At 44.0% G+C, this 20,710-nt stretch overlaps 1 protein-coding gene across 4 annotated transcripts in view; it reads right to left on the bottom strand.

The window, feature by feature from the left end:
• LOC147437985 (pentatricopeptide repeat-containing protein At4g18975, chloroplastic-like) overlaps nucleotides 1-19,442 on the bottom strand; it is a 46,122-nt gene extending 26,680 nt beyond the window's left edge. The window contains exons 1-6 of one of the 4 annotated variants that reach the window (XM_086487373.1): nucleotides 19,233-19,439; nucleotides 19,019-19,115; nucleotides 18,738-18,935; nucleotides 18,443-18,586; nucleotides 17,965-18,177; nucleotides 17,079-17,645 (exon numbers count right to left, since the gene is read on the bottom strand). In XM_086487373.1, the coding sequence (XP_086343499.1) occupies nucleotides 17,592-17,645; nucleotides 17,965-18,177; nucleotides 18,443-18,586; nucleotides 18,738-18,935; nucleotides 19,019-19,105 (696 nt within the window). In that variant the 5' untranslated portion in view covers nucleotides 19,106-19,115; nucleotides 19,233-19,439 and the 3' untranslated portion in view covers nucleotides 17,079-17,591. The other 3 variants (XM_086487375.1, XM_086487374.1, XM_086487372.1) reach the window with 3 other exon arrangements.
• Nucleotides 19,443-20,710: the final 1,268 nt, after the last annotated feature.

Genomic DNA, 20,710 nt, shown 5'->3' on the forward strand with positions numbered 1-20,710 from the left:
GAGCTTTCAGTTAGATATTGTGGTCCGTTCTTGATCACATTCAAAATTGGCCAAGTTGCCTATAAATTGGCTCCTATTTCGGATATTAGTGTACATCCAGTGTTTCATGTCAACCGCCTTAAAGTGAAATTGGGCGAAGTTGATGTTGTCGTACCTATCGAGGAAAATGTATCGCAAGATATGCAAACTGAGTATACTCCTCGAGAACCAGAAGCAGTTTTGGATCATCGTACCTGTCATTCGCACCAAAAGGCTTATGACGAGTACTTAATTAAATGGAAGGGTCAATCTGAAAGGTTTGCTACTTGGGAACCTGTTAGAGCTTTGAAGGCTCAGTATCCACACTTCATTGATGAGGACATCAATGGTTCTTAAGGGGGGAAGTATGTTATGTCCCGCTCACAGGAGAGGGGATCTAGCCCAGATGCCGTCGGGATGGGCATCCAGTGTCCGGGCGGACGTAGTGTGAACCCGGCCAGTGTGGCCGGCCATTATTATAAAAGGAAGGCCAAGGCCTCATTTACAGTTATCGACCCCCACTAGCAGAGTGCCAGTGGTTAGCCCACGAGGCTAGGAGTGCGCGAGGTCACCTCGAGGAGGTGAGGCCAGGTGGTATGGGACGCCCGGTCTTACAGGTGCACGCCTACGTCCTCGGACGCTGGTCCCAGCACGGGGAGCTCCCGGATGGTGGCTATGGTTGGGTGGTTCGTCCGACACGTGTCTGTAGGCAGTCCGTGTGGCCGGGAGAACTGTGTAACGCACAACATGGTTTTCTTCATGAAGTAGCTATGCCGAATGGAATAGGCCGCTACCATCTCCCCTTTCTGTATTCAATTGAATACGTCTGCAAAATCTGTTCGGTGGCGTACTGACCGACCATATCCTCGAAGTTCCTATGATGAATCCCAGAAATAGCCAAAACCAACGGCTTTCGAGACAAAGTATTTGCCACCAATTTCTTCTGTCCCTGCACATGGACAATCCGGAAATAAACCGTGACAAGATATTTGCCCACCGCATCTGCTTTTTCCGATAGCTGCTTCCGTGAGACAAGAAGTAGCTTAAACTCCCATCATTTGTGAAAACTGTAAAATCGGCTCCGAGTAGGTAATGTTGCCACTGAATAAGAGCATAGATAGCCGCCAAAATCTCTTTCTCACAAATCTGTGCTGTCAATTCCGGCCTTGAGAACAATCGGCTCTCGTAGGCAATGACATTGGCCTTCTTGCATTAAGACCGCATCCAGACTACGACCACAAGTATCACAATATACTTCAAACGACTTCTGCAAGTCCGACGAAGTCAAAACTGATCCCGTAGTCAATTTCTGTTTCAAAGTCTGAAAGGCAATCACCTCTGTGGGTCCCCACAAGAAAAAGACTCCTTTCTGTGTCAAGATATGCAAAGGGGAAGCAACCTCTGCAAACTTTCGAATGAACCGCATGTAGTACGAACACACTCCCAAGAAGCTTCTAACTTCCTGGACAGTATTCAAATTGGGCCAATCACGGATAGTCTCTATCTTGGCCGGATCCATCTACATTCTTGTTGTGATCTCGTAATGCCTGAAAGACTTGAAGCAGATGATCTCTATGTTCTGCCTCATCCTTGGAGAAAACAATGATATCGTCAAAGAAAGTGCCAACAAATAGCCTGTACTCTCGAAAAATCCTGTCCATCATCAGGTTAAATGTCGCAGGAACATTGGTAAAGCCAAAAGGCATCACCAAAAACTCAAATAACCCAAAAGTCGTCCAAAAAGCTGTCTTGTAGACGTTTCCCGTCGCAATTCTGATCTGATGATATCAACTCTTCAAATCAATCCTGCTAAAATACAAGGATCCCTGTAGTCTGTCGAGTATACCATTGATCTTAGGAATCGGAAATCTGTTCTTGATGGTGATTTTGTTGAGAGCTCTATGATCAATGCACATTCTCCAAGATCCATCTTTCTTCAAAACCAACACACTAGAGAGCAATACGGTGAAGTACTAGGCTAGATAAGACCCTTTTTCCAAGAGGTCTTTCACTTGGTTCATAATCTCTTCGTTCTGGGCTCGGCTCTTACGGTAAGGTGGCCGGTTCGGTGGTGTGCTTCCTGATATCAGATCAATAGTATGATCTTCAGGACGAGCGGGTGGTAACTCACTTGACAGGCTCTCTGAAAAGCAATCGGCATGAGTGTGGAGAAAATATTGGCGTTCTTTTGTTCAAGTCAAAACAATTCGACCTTCATCCATCATTCGGTTCTCTCCCAAAAAAAAGTGAGTAAAGAAACTGAAGTTCATCAAGTACAATCTTTGAGCCCTTCATTTGTCAAAGTCGCATTCTCGGCCCGGTAGTCACCCACGGCGTTGTTGTTGTGGTACCAAGGGATTTCGAGTAGAACGTCACAACCTTCCAAAGCAAATATGTAAAACTCCTCATGCCCTAAACACCTGTCATTGCAAACGAAATGTGCCAATGCTCGGTGTAATGGCAACATCCCGTCCGAGTGCCACTCGAACCACCTCCGCCTGTGGCCTCAGCCTATCGGACGTAATTCCAAATCGAGCCGCCAATTCCAAGTGAAAAGAAGTTGGCCTTGGCTCCTTCAAAAGAGCTTCCTGATCTTTCACTTTGCCCCAGAAGCGGCAAAGTTTATACTTTCATTCATTTGATTCGGTTCAGGCCCCACGCAATGTGGTACCAGTTCTGCTTTCTATCTACCTTTTCTGCCACGTTATTCAACTGCTTTGGAACTTTCTGGCCTTTCTTCATCCTGTTCATTCGATGCCTTGTTAGGGCACCTCGCGGAGATATGCCCAGTTTCCCCGCATTCAAAGCACTTCCCCTCCTTTATGTAGAGAGCCCTCTCTTGAGGAGTAAGCTTGGGTCGTGCATCCTTATCTTTCTGAGTTGCTCTTTCTCTTTCTACTTTCATTTGTCGAAGTCTGTTCAGCTCTTTGTGTCATGATCTCATCGGTAGGGTAAGTCAGACTGCCATAGTGGATGGCAAAACCCCATTTCACATGACTTATCAACTCTTGAATAGACGCTGGATTTTGTTCCAAGCAGTGATCTCGGATCTATGTAGGTAGACCCAAGGTAAACCGTTCAATCTGCTCCTTGAACGAGATCTTCTTAAATAAAGAGGCGGGTAGAAAAGAGCTCCAGAATCTCTCGCAATAAGCGGCCACTGTATCCTTCTTGGTCATCCGAAGATGGTTCCAAGCAATTCGTATATCGCGTTCATACTCTCGAGTCAGCCAAGAAGAAACAAAAAGCCTCTTGAATTTCAGTGTCACAAAGTGATGACGTGGCGGACAACAGAAACCCTAATTTCTGCCAGAAACCCTAAAATTCCTGCAAACCCTATTTTCTACCAAAAACCCTAATTTCCGAAAATCGCGGAGGCTATTTATTATTATTATAAATTTTTTTTAAAATGAAATGATGAGCGACGCGAATTTTGCTTTTTTTTATTTTTTAAAAAAAAGACTCTTAAGAGAGAGAGAGAGGACTATTGCTTTTGATTTTAAAAGCTTTTGGGGCTCTGCTTTTGGGCATCCCTTGTAATCTTTAAATTAGTGGTGAGGGCCTCACTTCTCACAGCATCTGGACGCAGAGTCGAGAGTGAAACCCTAACCACTCTCTTGTACTTTGATGATTGATTAATACAAAAAGAAATACCGAAAGGGGAGCCAGTCTTTGGGGCCAATATCTCTAGGCACGGAACTCCGCCGGGCCAGTGCAAATCTATTGTGATCTGTGAATTGTTTTGAAGTGGTTATTTGGTGCTGTTGCGATTGATTCTTGACTTGGAGTGTCCAAGTCTGTTACAGTGGTATCAGAGCACGGCCGATTTCTCTTCTACGGGAAATCCGATCCCCGAATTTTTTTCCGCGGCACCTATGGCTTCAGGCAATGATCAGTCGACTCCCTCTGCATCTAGAGATGCGGGCTGGGATCACAACGAAGATTCAGACAGAGTATGGCCCGCCTCGGCCTACTCAGGCGGAGCAAAGAGAGATGGAGCGTCGTCAATTGATTGGCAATGCAACAAAGATGATGCTCAATTTTGCCAAGGACCCGAAGATGGCAAAATATATGAACCAGACCTCTTTGGAAGAGGTACAGATGGAGTGGCAGAGAACCACAACACCACTCCCGAACCCGCTCTCAAGAAACCTTCTGCCTCCAAGAAATATACGGAGAAGGAACTGGAGAACGTGGTTGATGCACGGATTGCTGAGCTTTTCAACGTGCGAAAGAAAGGCAAAAAGCACAGCAAAAAGCAGAAGAAAGGCACTGACTTCCAGGGATATTTGGGTCGTCGGTCGACATTTGACAAGGCAAAGAAACAGAAGAAGCGTGTTCGATTTGAAGGAGTACCCAGTTCTTCTTCTTCTTCTTCTTCTTCTTCTTCTTCTTCTGACAGTTCTTCTAGCTCTTCAAATTCGAGCGAAGAAGACAGAAAAGGTAAAAAGCGAAGCAAGAAACAAAGCTTCGGAAAGGGCAAGAAAAAGGCAAAGAAGGCAAATCTCGCCCAGAGACTGACAGTTCTACTGAGGACTCGCCTATAGACAAGCTCAGATTCCGATGACGGAAAGTTTTATGCGAACAAGAAGAATTTTTACAAAGCCAACCAGTATGACTTTCTCGAAGATAAAAGCAAGAAAGTCCGAGAGTTTAAGGAAGGTGGCCACTCGATCAAGTTTGATACTTTCTCAGGATACTCAGATGCTTCGAAGGCTTTGTCTTTTATACAACAGTTTGACATCGCTTTCGCGGGAGGACGCTATTCAGAGCACTCCAAGATTCGGAGAGCTGCCTCTTACTTTAAGGGGAATGCTCGCACTTGGTGGTCCACGCTTCTATTAAGCAAGACTGTGCCAGTTACATGGCTGAAATTCAAGAGGCTTTTTATTTCTTCTTGGTTGACTCAAGAGTTTGAGCGAGATATACGAGCTGCTTGGAACCATCTCTGGATGACCAAGAGCGATACAGTGAATTCTTACTGTGAAAGATTCTGGAACTCTTTTCTACCCGCCTCTTCATTCAAGAAGATCTCGTTCAGAGAACAGATTGAGTGGTTTACCTTGGGTCTACCTACAGAGATCCGAGATCACTGCTTGGAACAGAAGTCAGCTTCTATTCAGGAGTTGATGAGTCATGCGAAGCGGGGCTTTGCCATTCACTCTCGCGGTCTGACCTACCCCACAGATGAGGCCATGACACAACGAGCCGAACAGACTTATGGGAATGAAGTAGAAAGAAAAAGAGCAACCCAGAGAAAAATGATGCACGACCCAAGCTTACTCCTATGGAGAGAGCTCGCTTCATCAGAGAGGGGAAGTGCTTTGGATGCGGGGAACATGGACATATCTCCGCGAAGTGCCCTAAAAAGGCACAGAAAGAACAGAATGATAAAGATGACCAGAGGTCTGAGAGTTCGAGAGCAGCTAAGGAACGTGGCAGAAAAGGCAGATAGAAAAACAGAACTAGTACCACATGGCGTGGAACCTGCACCGAATCTAATGAATGAAAGTACAAACTTTGCCGCTTTTGGGGGAAACTGAAGGATCAGGAAGCTCTTTTGAAGGAGCCAAGGCCAACTTCTTTTCACTTGGAATTGGCGGCTCGATTTGGAAATTACGCCCAACAGACTGACGCCACAGGCGGAGGTAGTTCGACTGGCACCCGGATGGGATGTTGCCATTACACCGAGCATTGGCAAACTTTGTTTGCAATGATAGTGGTGTTCAGGGCACGCGAGTGACGTTCTACTCAGGATCCCTTGGTACCACAAGAACTACGCCGTGGTTGACTACCGGGCCGAGAAAGCGACTTTGATAAATGAAGGGCTTAGAGATTATACTTGATGAACTTCAGTTTCTTACTCATTCTTTTGGAAGAGAACTAAACGATGGATAAAGGTTGAATATGTTTTGACCTGATCAAAAGAACGCCAAGGTTTTTCTCCGCACTCATGCCGATTGCTTTTCAGAGGGCCTGAAGATCAAACCATTGATCTGATACCTGGAAGCACGCCACCGAATCGGCCACCTTATCGTGTGAGCCGAGCACAGAATGAAGATATTATGAACCAAGTGAAAGACCACTTGGAAAAGGGTCTTGTCCAGCCTAGTACTTCACCGTATTGCTCTCCAGTGTTGTTGGTTTTGAAGAAAGACGGATCTTGGAGAATGTGCATCGATTATAGCACTCTCAACGAAATCACCATCAAGAACAGATTTCCGATTCCTAGGATCGATGATATGATGAGCGACGCGAATTTTGTTTTTTTTTATATAAAAAAAGAAAAGACTCTCTTAAGAGAGAGAGGACTACTGCTTTTGATTTTAAAAGCTTTTGGGGCTCTTCTTTTGGGCATCCCTTGTAATCTTTAAATTAGTGGTGAGGGCCTCACTTCTCAGAGCATCTGGACGCAGAGTCTGAGAGTGAAACCCTAACCGCTCTCTTGTACTTTGATGATTGATTAATACAAAAAGAAATACCGAAAGGGGAGCCAGTCTTTGGGGCCAATATCTCTAGGCACGGAACTCCGCCGGGCCAGTGCAAATCTATTGTGATCTGTGAATTGTTTTGAAGTGGTTATTTGGTGCTGTCGCGATTGATTCTTGACTTGGAGTGTCCAAGTCTGTTACATTCAGCCATTTAACTGGCACGGTCTTGCTGAATAGAAAGCGTGGACCACCAAGTTCGAGCATTCCCCTTAAAGTAAGAGGCAGCTCTCCGAATCTTAGAGTGCTCTGAGTAACGTCCTCCCATGAAAGCGATGTCAAACTGCTGTACAAAAGACAAAGCCTTCGAAGCATCTCTATATCCCGAAAACGTGTCAAATTTAATTGACTGTCCAGCTTCTTTAAACTCTCGGACTTTCTTGCTTTTGTCTTCCAGAAAGTCATACTGGTTGGCTTTGTAAAAATTCTTTTTTCTCTTTGCATAAAAGTTGCTCTCATCAGAGTCTGAACTGTCTGTAGACGAGTCCTCTGTAGAACTGTCACTCACTGGGCGAGATTTAGACTTCTTTGCCTTTTTCTTGCCCTTTCCGAAGAGTTGTTTCTTGCTTCGCTTTTTGCCTTTTCGGTCTTCTTTGCTCAAGTCAGATGAGCTAGAAGAACTGTCAGAAGAAGAAGAAGAAGAAGAAGAAGAACTGGGTACTTTTTCAAATCGAACACGCTTCTTCTGTTTCTTTGCTTTTTCAAATGTCGATTGACGACCCAAATAGTCCGGGAAGTCAATGCCTTTCTTCTGCTTTTTGCCATGGTTTTTAGCTTTGTTTTGCGCGTCAAAAAGCTGAGCAATCCGTGCATCAACCACCTCTTCTAATTCCTTCTCTCTATACTTTTTGGGAGTAGGAGGTTTCTTGAGAGCGAGTTTTCGGGGTGGTTCTGTGGTTTTCTGCCACTGCGTGTGCACTTCTTCCAAAGAGGTCTTGCTCATATATTTTGCCATTTTCGGGTCCTTGGCAAAATTAAGCATCATCTTTGTTACGTCGCCGATCAATCGTTGGCGCTCCATCTCTCGACGCTCCGCCTGAGTAGGCCGAGGCGGGCCATACTCCTTGTCTGAATCTTCGTTGTGATCCCTTCCTGTATCTCCGGATGCAGAGGGAGTCGACTAATCTTTGCCTGAAGCCATAGGTGCCGCGGGAAAAAAAATAGGATCAGATTTCCTGTAGAAGAGATTTCGATCGTGCTCTGATACCACTGTAACAGACTTGGACACTCCAAGTCAAGAATCTACCACTACAGCACAAATAACCACTCCAAAACAATTCACACTTCACAATTGATTCGACATTGGCCCGGCGGAGTTCCGTGCCTCGAGATATTGGCCCCAAAAACTGGCGCCCCTTTCGGTATTTCTTTTTGTATTAATCTGTGTGCAAAGTACAAGAGTGCAGGCAGGCGCTCACACTCAGACTCTGCGTCCAGATGCTCTGAGTTGTGAGAGGCCTGCTCACATATTTAAAGTTACAAGGGTGCTAAAAGCAGAGCCCCAAAAGCTGAAATCAAAAGCTTCAAGTAAAAGCTTTGAAAAGAAAGCAAAAGTTCTTTCTCTCTCTTTCTTTTAATAAATAAAGCAGAGAGGCTCTCTCTTTCTCTCTCTCTTGCTAAAATAAAGCAAAAAGGGTTCTCTCTCTCTTTCTCAGCAATTTGCATAGAAAAAGCAACACCAAAAAGCTGCCCATCTTTCCGTAAATCACGCTGATGTCCGTACAACAGGCCACGTGTCAGCCCGCCATGTCAGCAAATCAGGGTTAGGGTTAGGGTTAGGGCTAGGGCAAAATTAGGGTTTCTGCTTTTAGGGTTAGGGTTTCAGCAGAATTAGGGTTTTTGATTTTAGGGTTAGGGTTTCATTAGAATTAGGGTTTCTGGTTTTAGGGTTAGGGTTTCAACAGAATTAGGGTTTCTAGCAGCCACATCATCACTGTGTGACACCAAACAAGACAATACATTCATCGAGCATGCCTTTCACAAATCAAACACCAAGGTGCAAACATTCAATCTAGTCATCTCATCCATGCAGCAAAGTACAACCAAGATTTATAATATATCGAAGTATAATGCCTATACTAGAAGTCTTTTCCACATACCCAAAATAAAAAACACGGTTTTTTTTAAATGTAAAGTTTTCTTGTATAGCCCTAGACATGACTCTTCAATCAAATAAGATTTATCATGTATGATGTATCTACTCAACACAATTCATAATCACGCATAGAAGCTTGCACTCAAGTACAGTATCTATGATCTCAACTGTAACAAACTTGGACACTCCAAGTCAAGATTCTACCGCGACACAGCAGAGATTCACTTCACAACACTTCACAATTCACAATCAATTCCACACGGCCCGGCGGAGTTCCGTGCCTGGAGATGTTGGCCCCAAAGACTAGCGCCCCTTTCCGTATTTCTTTTTGTATTAATCTGTGTTCAAAGTACAAGAGAGTGGGAGGGTTCTCACTCTCAGACTCTGCGTCCAGATGCTTTGAGTTGTGAGGGCCCTGACCACTAATTTATAGATTACAAGGGATGCCCAAAAGCAGTCAATTTTAAAAGCCTCTTAAAATAAAGCATCAAGTTTCAAAAGCTTCAAAAGCTGCCAATTTCATCCCCCAACGCTAAAGCAAGATTCTGTACACTTTGCCACGTCAGCAGGCAACGCAAAAAGCGGGACTGCCGTACAGCTTTGCCACGTTAGCAATGCAGCGGAATTTGCGCCGCAAATCACGGAGTCTGCCATGTGTCACTGTCTGCGGGCTTTTCGGGTAGGCTGCCAACCGGGGTGTGTGTGTGCTCTGCTGTCCCATGTCCAGGGCCATGCCACGTCACCCATTTGTGACATACCCCCCTCTTGAAAGCATTGTAATCGCCCTCAATTACGCCTACAAAACAGACAGAAGCCATAAACTGTCTTAGCAAATACTGACTGTTAGTACCAACGCACTAGGAACAACACATCCAGCACATGTACCAATCGACAGTCACATCACAGGACATCACATGACAAATCACATTCAACAATCGTTCTAATCTAAGACCATGATTAATCGGCAACGTATTTAGCAATCGCATCTAGATCCAGTCGGGACCTCACAGATGCCAGATTGACTAGTCCTTAATGCAATCATGTCTATAGAGATTTATCAGACCAAAATGCTGCAGTCATTTCGTCTATCATTTCCTGCACTCAAACAAGTCAAGTAAAAATCGATATCATATTATCAAGAATTCCAAGTCTTAAAGTCATTACAACAAAATACTGTCAGCCCACAATATCCTTGAAACCCAATAGAAACATCAGTGACTATTATCAAAAATCGGGGCAATCTGTTGACAAAGTAGCGGAGTGACTCCCCTCTTGTGCAAGCCCGCTGCACCAAATTCCGCAATTCTATCAGAGTAGACTATGCTAAACTGAATGCTTCAAGGTAAAGATTCACAATCTGAGGAGTATCTGCCAGGTCCTCCTCCTCCATCCACATCGCATCCAATGCGGGATAGTTCTTGAATTCAACCGAGAACCGTCTTATCGCTTTACCTTTTATCTTTCTATCTTTATGTGCCAATATCTGTTCTGGAACGAGTATCTCCTCGTTTTCCTCCACTTCGGGTTGCTCATATGGCTCCCCATCATCGGGCACATCGCCTTTAAAAGGCTTCAGGAGACTCACATGAAAAGCATTGTGAATCCTCCAAGTATTGGGCAGCTTCAGTCTAAAGGAGACATCATTTATCTTTTCTTTTATCTGGAAAGGTCCATAGTATCTCCTGCTAAGCTTTGGAAAAAGCCGCTCCTTATCCTTTTTCTTTCTTAGGCGTGCCTTCTCAAAACGTAAGAGCACCCAATCGTTCTCCTTTAATTTCAAATCGCAACGATGTCGATCTGCAACCTTCTTGTGCCTTTCCTGAGATTTTTGCAAAGCCTCCCGAACCTTGGCAAAAGCAGTGCCCAAGTCCCGTGTATACTGGTTGGCTTCAAAAATCTTATCTTTTGTGCTTAAGAAGGATGGAACCTTCGAAGCACCTTCAATAATCTCAAATGGCGCCTTCCCCGTCGAGGAGTGAATCGTGTTATTGTAGGCAAATTCCACCAGGAGCAAATATTTTTCCCACTGAGTCTTCTGATCTGAAATGTAAGACTTCAATAAATCAAGTACGACTGAATTTGCAATCTCAGATTGCCCATCTGTCTGTGGATGGAAAGATGACGAGAACTGCAACTGCGTGCCAATATTCTCCCAAATAGCCTTCCAAAACAAACTCGTGAATTGGGGATCTCTGTCAGCAGAGACTATTGTCTTTGGCATGCCATGTAATCGGAATATCTGGGCAATGAACGGTCTTGCTAAGTGATCCAGCTTGACTGTTTTCTTCACTGGAATGAAATGAGCTTGCTTGCTAAATCTGTCAATAACAGCCCAGATACCATCGTGCCCACTCTGTCTTCGAAAAATCAAAAATTAAATCCATAGCAATACTTTCCCAGGGGCGGGTGGGAATGGGTAAAGGCTGTAACAATCCCTCCGCTTTATGCCTGTCAAACTTGACCTTCTGCATACCAAGCATCTGCATACAAAATCGTCCACATCCTTCTTGAGTCTCGGCCAAAAGAAGTATCTCTCCACTCCTTTCAAGGTGGTATCAATGCCGCAGTGACCCGTAAATGATGGACAATGGCATTCAGTTAGAACCTTTTCCTCAACGGCTGTGTAACGCACAACATCGTTTTCTTCATCAAGTAGCCATCCCGAATGGAATATCCCGCTACTACCTCCCCATTCTGTATTCGATTGAATATATCTGCAAAATTTGTATCTGTGGCATACTGATCAACCATATCCTCGAAGCTTCTATGGTGTATCACGGAAATAGCCAAAACCAACGGCTTTCGGGACAAAGCATCTGCCACCAAGTTCTTATGTCCCTACACATGGACAATCTGGAAGTGAAACTGTGACAAGATGTTTTCCCACCGCATCTGCTTTTCCAATAGCTGCTTCTATGACAAGAAGTAGCGTAAAGTCTGATGATCTGTGAAGACCGTAAAATCGGCTCCGAGTAGGTCATGTCGCCACTGAGTAAGAGCATGGATAACCGCCAAAAGCTCTTTCTCATATATCTGTGTTGTCAATTCCGGCCTTGAAAACAATCGGCTCTCATAGGCAATGACATGGCCTTCTTGCATTAAGACCGCACCCAGACTACGACCACAAGCATCACAATATACTTCGAAATGACTTCTCCAAATCTGGCAAAGTCAAAACTGGTCCTGTAGTCAGTTTCTCTTTCAAAGTCTGAAAGGCAATCACCTCTGTGGGTCCCCACGAGAAAGGGACTTGTCAAGATATGCAAAGGGGAAGCAACCTCTGCAAAATGAACCGCCGGTAGTAAGAACATAAGCCAAGAAGCTTCTAACTTCATGGACATTCTTCAAATCGGGCCAATCATGCATAGTCTCAATCTTGACCGGGTCCATCTGCACTCCTGCTTGCTGAGACAATGTGTCTCAAAAAGTGTATCTCTGGTAGGAAAAATTCACTCTTCTTTGCATTAACCACCAACTTGTGATCTCGCAATGCCTGAAAGACCTGTAGCAGATGTGCTCTATATTCTGCCTCATCCTTGGAGAAGACAATAATGTCATCAAAGAAAGTGCCCACAAAAGATCTGTACTCTCTGAAAATCCTGTCCATCATTCGGTTAAAGGTCACTGGAGCATTGATAAGGCCAAAAGGCATCACCAAAAATTCGAATAAACCGAAGGTCGTCCGAAAAGCTGTCTTGTAGACATCTCCTGGCACAATTCGGATCTAATGATACCCACTCTTCAAATCGATCCTACTGAAACAAGAGGATCCCTGTAGTCGGTCAAGAATATCATCAATCCTAGGAATCGGAAATTTGTTCTTGATGGTGATTTTGTTGAGAGCTCTATAATCAATGCACATTCTCCAAGATCCGTCTTTCTTCAAAACCAACAACACCGGAAAGCAATAAGGTGAAGTACTCAGCCGGATAAGACCCTTTTCACTTGGTTCATAATCTCTTCATTCTGGGCTCGGCTCACACGGTAAGGTGGCCGGTTCGGTGGTGTGCTTCTAGGTATCATATCAATGGTATGATCCTCGGGACGAGTTGGTGGCAACTCGCCTGGCAGGCCTTCAGAAAAGCAATCGGCATGAGTGTGGAGAAAATCTTGGCGTTCTTTATCAAGTTCATACATATTTGTCCTATGATCATCATTCAACTCTTTCAAAAAGATCGAGTAAACAAACAAACTGGATTTCATTAATTCCGAAACGGCCGAAGGCGATACAATAGGGACAGACTCGCCCTTAAGTTTCACATCAAGTACGATGGTTTTGGCCCTTTTCAGTAGTCAATGTCGCTTTCTTCGCCTGATAATCGACAACGGTGTTGTTCTTATGGTACCAAGGGACTCCCAGGAGAACATCACAACCTTCCAAGGGCATTATGTAGAAGTCCTCGTGCCCCAAATACCCTCGACAATCCAACCGAAGTTTGCCAATGACAGGTGTAATGGCCACGTCCCTGCCGAGTGCCGCTAGAACTGCCTCTGCTTGTGGTCCCATCCGATCGGGTGTAATCTCGAGCCGCGCCGCCAATTCAAGTGAAATGAAGTTGGCCTTGGCTCCTCCATCAAAGAAAATCAAGGCTTCTTGATCTTTCACTTTGCCCCAGCTCGGCAAAGTTTTGTACTTTCATCAATCATGCTTGGGTCAGTACCCATGCAATCTGGAACCAGTCTTGCTTTCATCTTGCCTTTTCGTCCACGTTCCTCAGCTGCTTTCGAACTCTTTGGCCTTTCTTCATCTTGTTCTTTCTGTGCCTTTTCAGGGCACTTCACGGAGATGTGCCCATGTTCCCCGCATCCAAAACACTTCCTCTCTTTGATGTAGCTGGCCCTCTCCCTAAGAGTGAGCCAGGATCGTGCATCCTTATCTTTCTTGTCTTGGGGGCTCTTCTTCGTTCTACTTTCATTATTAGAAGTCTGTTCGGTTTTCTGAGTCATGATCTCATCTGTGGGGTAAGTCACACTGCCTAAATGTATGGCAAAATCCCGTTTCTCATGACCCATCAGTTCTTGAATAGAATCTTTCTTTGCTTACAGCTTGCTTTCCTTTTCTTTTAAACGGTGTTTTTCTTTGCTTTAAAACTGCTGACAACATGTAGTGCGGGGGCAGGATTCGAACCTGCAGTCTTCAGGTCATGAGCCTGACGAGTTGGCCATTTACTCCACCCCGCAATCTTGGCCTTGGCGTTTGGGGTTGGTTGTCCACCAGCATAGGGACCACCTAGCCTTCCATCGGTCCCGAGAGGTTACGTTAGCCTAGCACCTAAAGATCTAAGGGGAACGATACTCCCCAGGCGGGATACTTAACGCTAAGTTAGCTACAGCACTTAGGGGTTGATACGCGCAGCGATTAGTCTCCATCGTTTACGGCTAGGACAGGGGTATCTAATCCCATTCGCTCCCCGCTTTCATCTCTCAGTGTCAGTGTTGGCCTAGCAGAGTGTCTTTGCCAAAGGTGTTTCTTTTGCTCTAAGCAGTGATCTTGGATCTCCGTAGGAAGTCCGCAGCAAAACCGCTCAATCTGCTCTTTAAACGAGATCTTCTTAAATGAAGAAGCGGGTAGAAAAGAGCTCCAAAATCTCTCGCAATATGCGTCCAAAGAATCTCTCTTGGTCATCCGATGATGATTTCAAGCAGTTCGTATATCTCGTTTGTACTCCCGAGTCAGCCAAGAAGAAATAAAAAGCCTTTTAAATTTCAGCCATTTAACTGGCGCTTTCTTGTTCAATAGAAGGGTGGACCACCATGTCGAGCATTTCCCTTGAAAAAAGAGGTAGCCCTCCGAATCTTGGGGTGCTCTGAGTAAGGCCCTCCAGAGAAAGCTATATCAAACTGCTATATGAAGGCCAAAGCCCTCGAAGCATCTCAGAATCCAGAAAACATGTCAAACTTAATTAACTGTCCACCTTCTTTAAATTCTCGAACTTTCTTGCTTTTATCCTCGAGAAAGTCATACTGGTTGGCTTTATAGAAATGCTTCTTCTTTGCGTAAAATATGTGATCGTCGGAGTCCGAACTATCTGAAGACGAGTCCTCTGTAGAACCGTTAGAAACTGGGCGAAACTTTTCAGATCCTTCGCAAGGTTGATCGTCATCTTTGTCGCATCGTCAACCAATTGTCGACGTTTCATCTCTTCAATCTCCGCCTGAGTAGGCCGAGGCGGGCCATACTCTTCGTGAGAATCTTCTTCGTGATCTCTTCCCGCCGGCCGCATCCCCAGATGCAGAGGAAGTCGACTGTTCGTTGTTGGAATCCATAGGTGCCGCGAGAAAAAGGATCGGATTTCCCAGTTGAAGAGAAAACAAACTTGGACACTCCAAGTCAAGATTCTACCGCGACACAGCAGAGATTCATTTCAAAACAATTCACAATTCACAATTGATTCCACACGGCCCAGCGGAGTTCAGTGCCTAGAGATGTTGGCCCCAAAGACTAGCTCTTTGGGGTTTTCTTTTTGTATTAATCCGTGTTCAAAGTACAAGAGAGTGGGAGGGTTCTCACTCTCAAACTCTGCGTCCAGTTGCTCTGAGTTGTGAGGGCCCTGACCACTAATTTATAGCTTACAAGGGATGCCCAAAAGCAGAGCCCCAAAAGCAGTCAATTTTAAAAGCCTCTTAAAATAAAGCATCAAGTTCCAAAGCTTCAAAAGCTGCCAATTTCAACCCCCAATGCTAAAGCAAGATTTCGTACACTTTGCCACGTCAGCAGGCAGCACAAAAGCGGGACTACCGTACAGCTCTGCCACGTCAGCAATGCAGCAAAATTTGCGCCGCAAATTACGGAATCTGCCACGTGTCACTATCTACGGGCTTTCCGGGCAGGCTGCCAACCGGGGTGTGTGTGTGATCTGCTGCCCCATGTCCAGGACCATGCCACGTCACCCATTTGTGACATCAACACTTTCAGCTTTCCACTTTCAATAACCATATTATGAAAAGTGTGAGTGTGTGTGTGTGTGTGTGTGTGTGAGAGAGAGAGAGAGAGCTATGTAGGAGAAGTGTGTGTGTGTGTGTGAGAGAGAGAGAGAGAGCTATGTAGGAGAAGTTAGGATAACATTTTGAATGTGGTTTAATAAATTGAAACATGGTTTTGGCATCACGTTGAACTTGTAGGGTAGAAACTAAATGTGTCGAACTCGATAATTAAAGAGTACCTTGTAAATGTTTTTTATCAAACGAATGTTTTATTCAAAAAAGAGCGTCACGTTCAATACAATAAGTAAAGGACACATTTTATAGCTGCTATGATCTCATCTAGTCCAGAACTCTTGATGCAGCTAGATCTCGGTGTAGCCATCTCATCCTTCCGGGACTTGATGCACTAACAGCAGTATCCAATCATCTCATCCACATAGAAATCTCGATTCAAATTTCGCTAAGATTACATTCTTGACTCAATTAGCCATCACATCCAGATCTCACTAATCTCTAACAGATGTCTAATCATCACTTTCGTAAATTCCAGGTCTGTCGTACAGATACCACATCAAGAGCAGATTCATGTTCGACTTTGCTGGCCATATCATCTCTAAATGATTAGGCTTTAGGCCCCTTGGGCCTCTGGCCATATTATGCAAGTTGGTCAAGGTTAAGTTTAAAAACCCTAACCCCCTTGTCTCTTGGGTGATGCCACGCCACTAACTTGTGACAATGGGTGAATTATCTCTTTCAATTTTCCCGTTACCCTCAAGATTGTAGGCTGCGGTTAAGGCTAGTTTAATCCCCACGCAGTAAAATAATTATATTGCTTCATTTGCATCTAGCTCACCTCTGTCAATTGTGACCTTACCGATGTATCCATACCTGTATATCACATCTTCAACTAGAAATTTGCACATTGTAGACGTTATCTTGTTTCTCAAGGCTCTTCCCTCAACCTGGTTAGTCAAATTTTCTCTAGCAAGCAAGATATACCTCATCTGCCACAATCCCATAGGCATAGTCACTAAGTTACAACCCACTTGTAGTGCATAGCCAATGGATAAGTTGGGTGCAAACCATCTCAATATCGAACACTTGAATACAGTTGACAAGTAGAACAGATTTCAACAAGCTGCATCACATCTTTTTTGTCACCAGCCTTTGCATATGAACCTCTCTATCACAGAAAGATTACATATGTTGTCTTTCCCATTGAAAGACTACATAATTGGACATGAATTCTTGTGTTTATGCAACCATGATTGATTCCTAAGTGGGGAAGTATGAATGGGCTTGTGGTAATGCTACCGCATAACCTCCGTATTCAAGAGGCAAGCTCATCTATAAAAACAGCCGCATTTCCCTCATTTTAGAGATCAACTCATTGCTGAAATTACTCTCTAAATCTCAGCCCAAGAAGCCTCTACACTACCATCACCATTGCCCTCTACATGCTACCTCTCTCTCTCTCTCAAAGCTCCACATCTCTCATTCAGGCTTATGTGAGGAAGGAAGACATCAGAAGAGGTGCTACCGAAGTCATCGCATGAAGGGGAACGCATGAGGAAGCCATTGCTTAATTTTTCTTCATCAAAGGACATCACTCTCGCGCATTTGGCATGCGAGAGAAGACAACCGGTTTTGTGATCCATTGGTAGGCCTTTGAGGTGGCACACAAACGGCCTATACAATTGAAATTCTGGACGAATAAACATATTCCTGTGAAGGGGTCTGGCCGTTCAGGATCAGCGTGTTAATTGGCAGTAATAAGCCTGTGGCGTGTTAAGGGCGAGTTTCATCTGTAGATCCCTTTCCATCAATATCAGTCTTTGATCTTTGCATGAGTAGCCAAAACTCCCTGTGTCCTGCCTATACACTCTCACGGAACTCTTCAAAAATCTTTTGTTGAGTGTCTCTACTATAAACAACCCTATGTGGAGCTCCTCTTCTCTACTTTGCATGCTTTTACAGATGCTCGTCTCTAAGGAAGTAATTGTAGGCTTTCTTCCTTATCTTTGTGTACGCTTGATCACTCCAATCATCGGGTTTCCTCAAAGTGCTCAAACAGCATCCAATAAGAAGCCACTTTCCATCATACTCATCCTCAGAAAATACTGCAAATACATCAACAGTTGTCTAGTCCTCTGTACAAACCTGTGATGTCGCATCTCTCTCTCTCTCTCTCTCTCTCTCTCTCTCTCTCTCTCTCTCTCTCTCTCTCTCTCTCTCTCTCTCTCTCTCTCTCTCTCTCCGTTTTTGGTGCCATATCTATGCACTCCCCTCATCTCGTTCACAAGCATATAATGACAAGAAAAGAAAATGGGGTAATAGATAGTTTTTTCCATGCTAGTTATGTAAAACAAAGTAGTAAAAAAAAATTAGAGGTGGTGATGAAATTACAGACACCAACATTACCCACAAAAGATAACTCACCTTGATGACTTTCTCGGGCATTTCTTGCTTTCTATATGCACTCGTCATAAATCCAAATAATATTTTGGGCATGGATCTATCGTTCATTGATATAAGAGAATTCCAAAGTTCCTCCGCTTCATCCAATCTCCCATTCCTGTAGTAAGCCTTCAGCAAAAGGCCATATGAGCCATGAGTCTTTCCAAGTCCCTTGCTAAACATCCACTTTGTAACCTGTGTGGCAGATCACAGAAGAAGCATATGTAAGAGGTTCTTGTATGAAAAGAAGAACTATTACTCCTCCTTAAGCTAGCTTTTTTTTCACAGTGAATAACTGCAAACTGAAAATACAAGAACCATGACAAACAGTGCAAACTCAATCTACCAGGAACCAATGCAAGCCCATTTTGCATGTCAGAAAACATGTCTGAATCAGACTGCTAAGTAAATGATGACAGCAGTGATAATAGGTTAAGAAAATACAGTAGTTAAAGACAACCTGGATTACTCTATGCCATTGCTCCTCTTTCCTTAGCCTCTCCAAAGCCTTTCTTGTGGCAACGATGGGAAATTTGAACTCAAAAGCTGCCCATTCGTCCAGAGCTCCAAACACATCTTCCTTGACATCTGACAACCCTGTCAGCTGCATAAGAGTTCCTTTTACTCCAGTAAACACCAATTTTTGCACTCAACCAAAAGACTCCGCATAATTTTAGTTCTTACAGATGCTGCCAACAGTTATGAATACGAGGCAAGAATCCTGAATGTACCATTTTTCCCCCAAGATATGTTACCTTCTGTAACAGAGTTCGCGCCGTAGCTCCAGGCCCAGCTTTTCCTGGGTGTTTGGAGATACGACTCTGTCTGATGGGTGAGAGCTCTGCTCTTCCCATGCTATCAGGATACTCGCTTCGAGTGGATGTATATACATGTCTTACTTCTTCCCTCGGCACCCAAGCCCAATTTCCTTGTTGAACTCGAAGAGCTAGCCTCTGGCATGCAAACAATTACAATAGATAAACCGGTTGCCATAGTATGCAAGAGGAACATGACCCATAATGGAATGGACACTCACAAGATGTGCCACACAGTAATCTTTAAGCAAGAAATGTGTCACTCCGTCTGATGTGGCAAGCTTATGTGCTCTTCTGCAGAGACTCATCAAAAAAAACCTACAACACAAAATATAGCAACTGTGAGCGAGAACAAATTAAGTGCCGTGTTCAAGGGATAGCCCTGACATTCAGGTGAAGAGAGGACAGAAATGTTGCTGAATGATTGCGATTTACCTGGAAGAACTTGCAGGTAGCTTTGCAATGGAGCTAATGAATGAACCTGCTCATTGGGCGACTCGTTTTAATTCCTCGCAATTCTGAGAGAGGTGGAAACAATGTAAAATCTCAGGCAATGGCGAGTACTTCCTTCTCTGTTGTGGAAATCGGTCCGCTAGCCGCCATGTCTGCTCGCTATAGAGAAGAGAGCTAGCAGTACATATGGGATATTCAAATTAATTACTTTTTAGGAGTTTTTTTAAAAAATTCATATTGTTCTAAACTTAAAATTTGGATAAGCTATGGCATAGAACTTAAAATGTGCCAACTCGAGTGGGATTTTCATTGCAATTTGTAACAAGGTGAAGAGGCACAAAGGCAGCTAAGATAAAGGGGGACTAAGGAGAGTAAGTTTAAATAAGTGCCTATAATAATATGCAATTTTTATTGTGTTTTAATATAAAATTCTATTATTTATTTTTTAAAAGTGGCTCTTAATGGTTCGCTTAAAATAAAATACATTAATTGAAAGATGCTTCTAAGATTCCCTCTGCCCTCATCACCTAGCCCTCACCTCCCACTCATGTCACCAAAACCTTCTCCCGCCTATGTGTTGCCCTTCTCTACCTCTCAAAGCGTCCATGCGAGGCTGCAAATCCGTCTTCCTTGCGAGCTTGCACCTAAGCTTCCCCTGCCATTCATGGACTTGCACCTACGAAACATTCTCCCCATGTCGGCTCCACTACGCTCGTGTCGAGGAAGGATGCAAGAGCTACACACACACCCGGGGGGGGGTATTCCATTCACCTATGCCTTATGAAGCGTCCTTACCTCTGCTTTGTGACGAGAGAGAGAGAGAGAGAGATGCCTCTGCTCTGTGATGCACGCATGAGAGAGAGAGAGAGAGGGATCCATGATGGGGGGACATGGCTACCTCCCCTTCTCACTCCTCTACCTCTAAATCTCCTCATGCATTTGATCGTCATGTCCACTAATGTGCCATTTTTGGCTTTCTAAAAGAAACCCTTAGTGTTGTGTTGGGTTAGGGAGACTTTCATTGTTTTGAGTGCATGAAGGAGACTTACCTTTCATTTCACATCCTACATGTCTTTACTTTTCTCGCATTCTATTGTTTTAGAACACTAAAGTGAGCTTCACCTGGCATAATTTTAGTAAATTTTACACACATACACACACATGTTTTTTTTTTGCATTCTATTGTTTTTAGAATGCTAAAGTGAAGCTTCACCTTGCATATTTTAATAAACTTTATACACACACATATATTAATTAGTTCTTTTTATTTCACCTTTCATCTCACAACTTCACATGGCTTTACATTTATTGCGTTCTATAGCTTGATTCCAGTCAGTGTTAACGTTCAAGAAAGTCTCTTTTATTCAGCGACTGTTGATCGAGTTTCCTCCTCACAAAGAAGAAAACTGAAAATATTATCAAAAATTTTGAGATTTGTAGAATTTTTGGACAACTTTCTC

Source organism: Adiantum capillus-veneris, chromosome 17, assembly GCF_014529385.1.
Source record: "Adiantum capillus-veneris isolate H3 chromosome 17, ASM1452938v2, whole genome shotgun sequence".
Lineage (NCBI taxonomy): Eukaryota > Viridiplantae > Streptophyta > Polypodiopsida > Polypodiales > Pteridaceae > Adiantum > Adiantum capillus-veneris.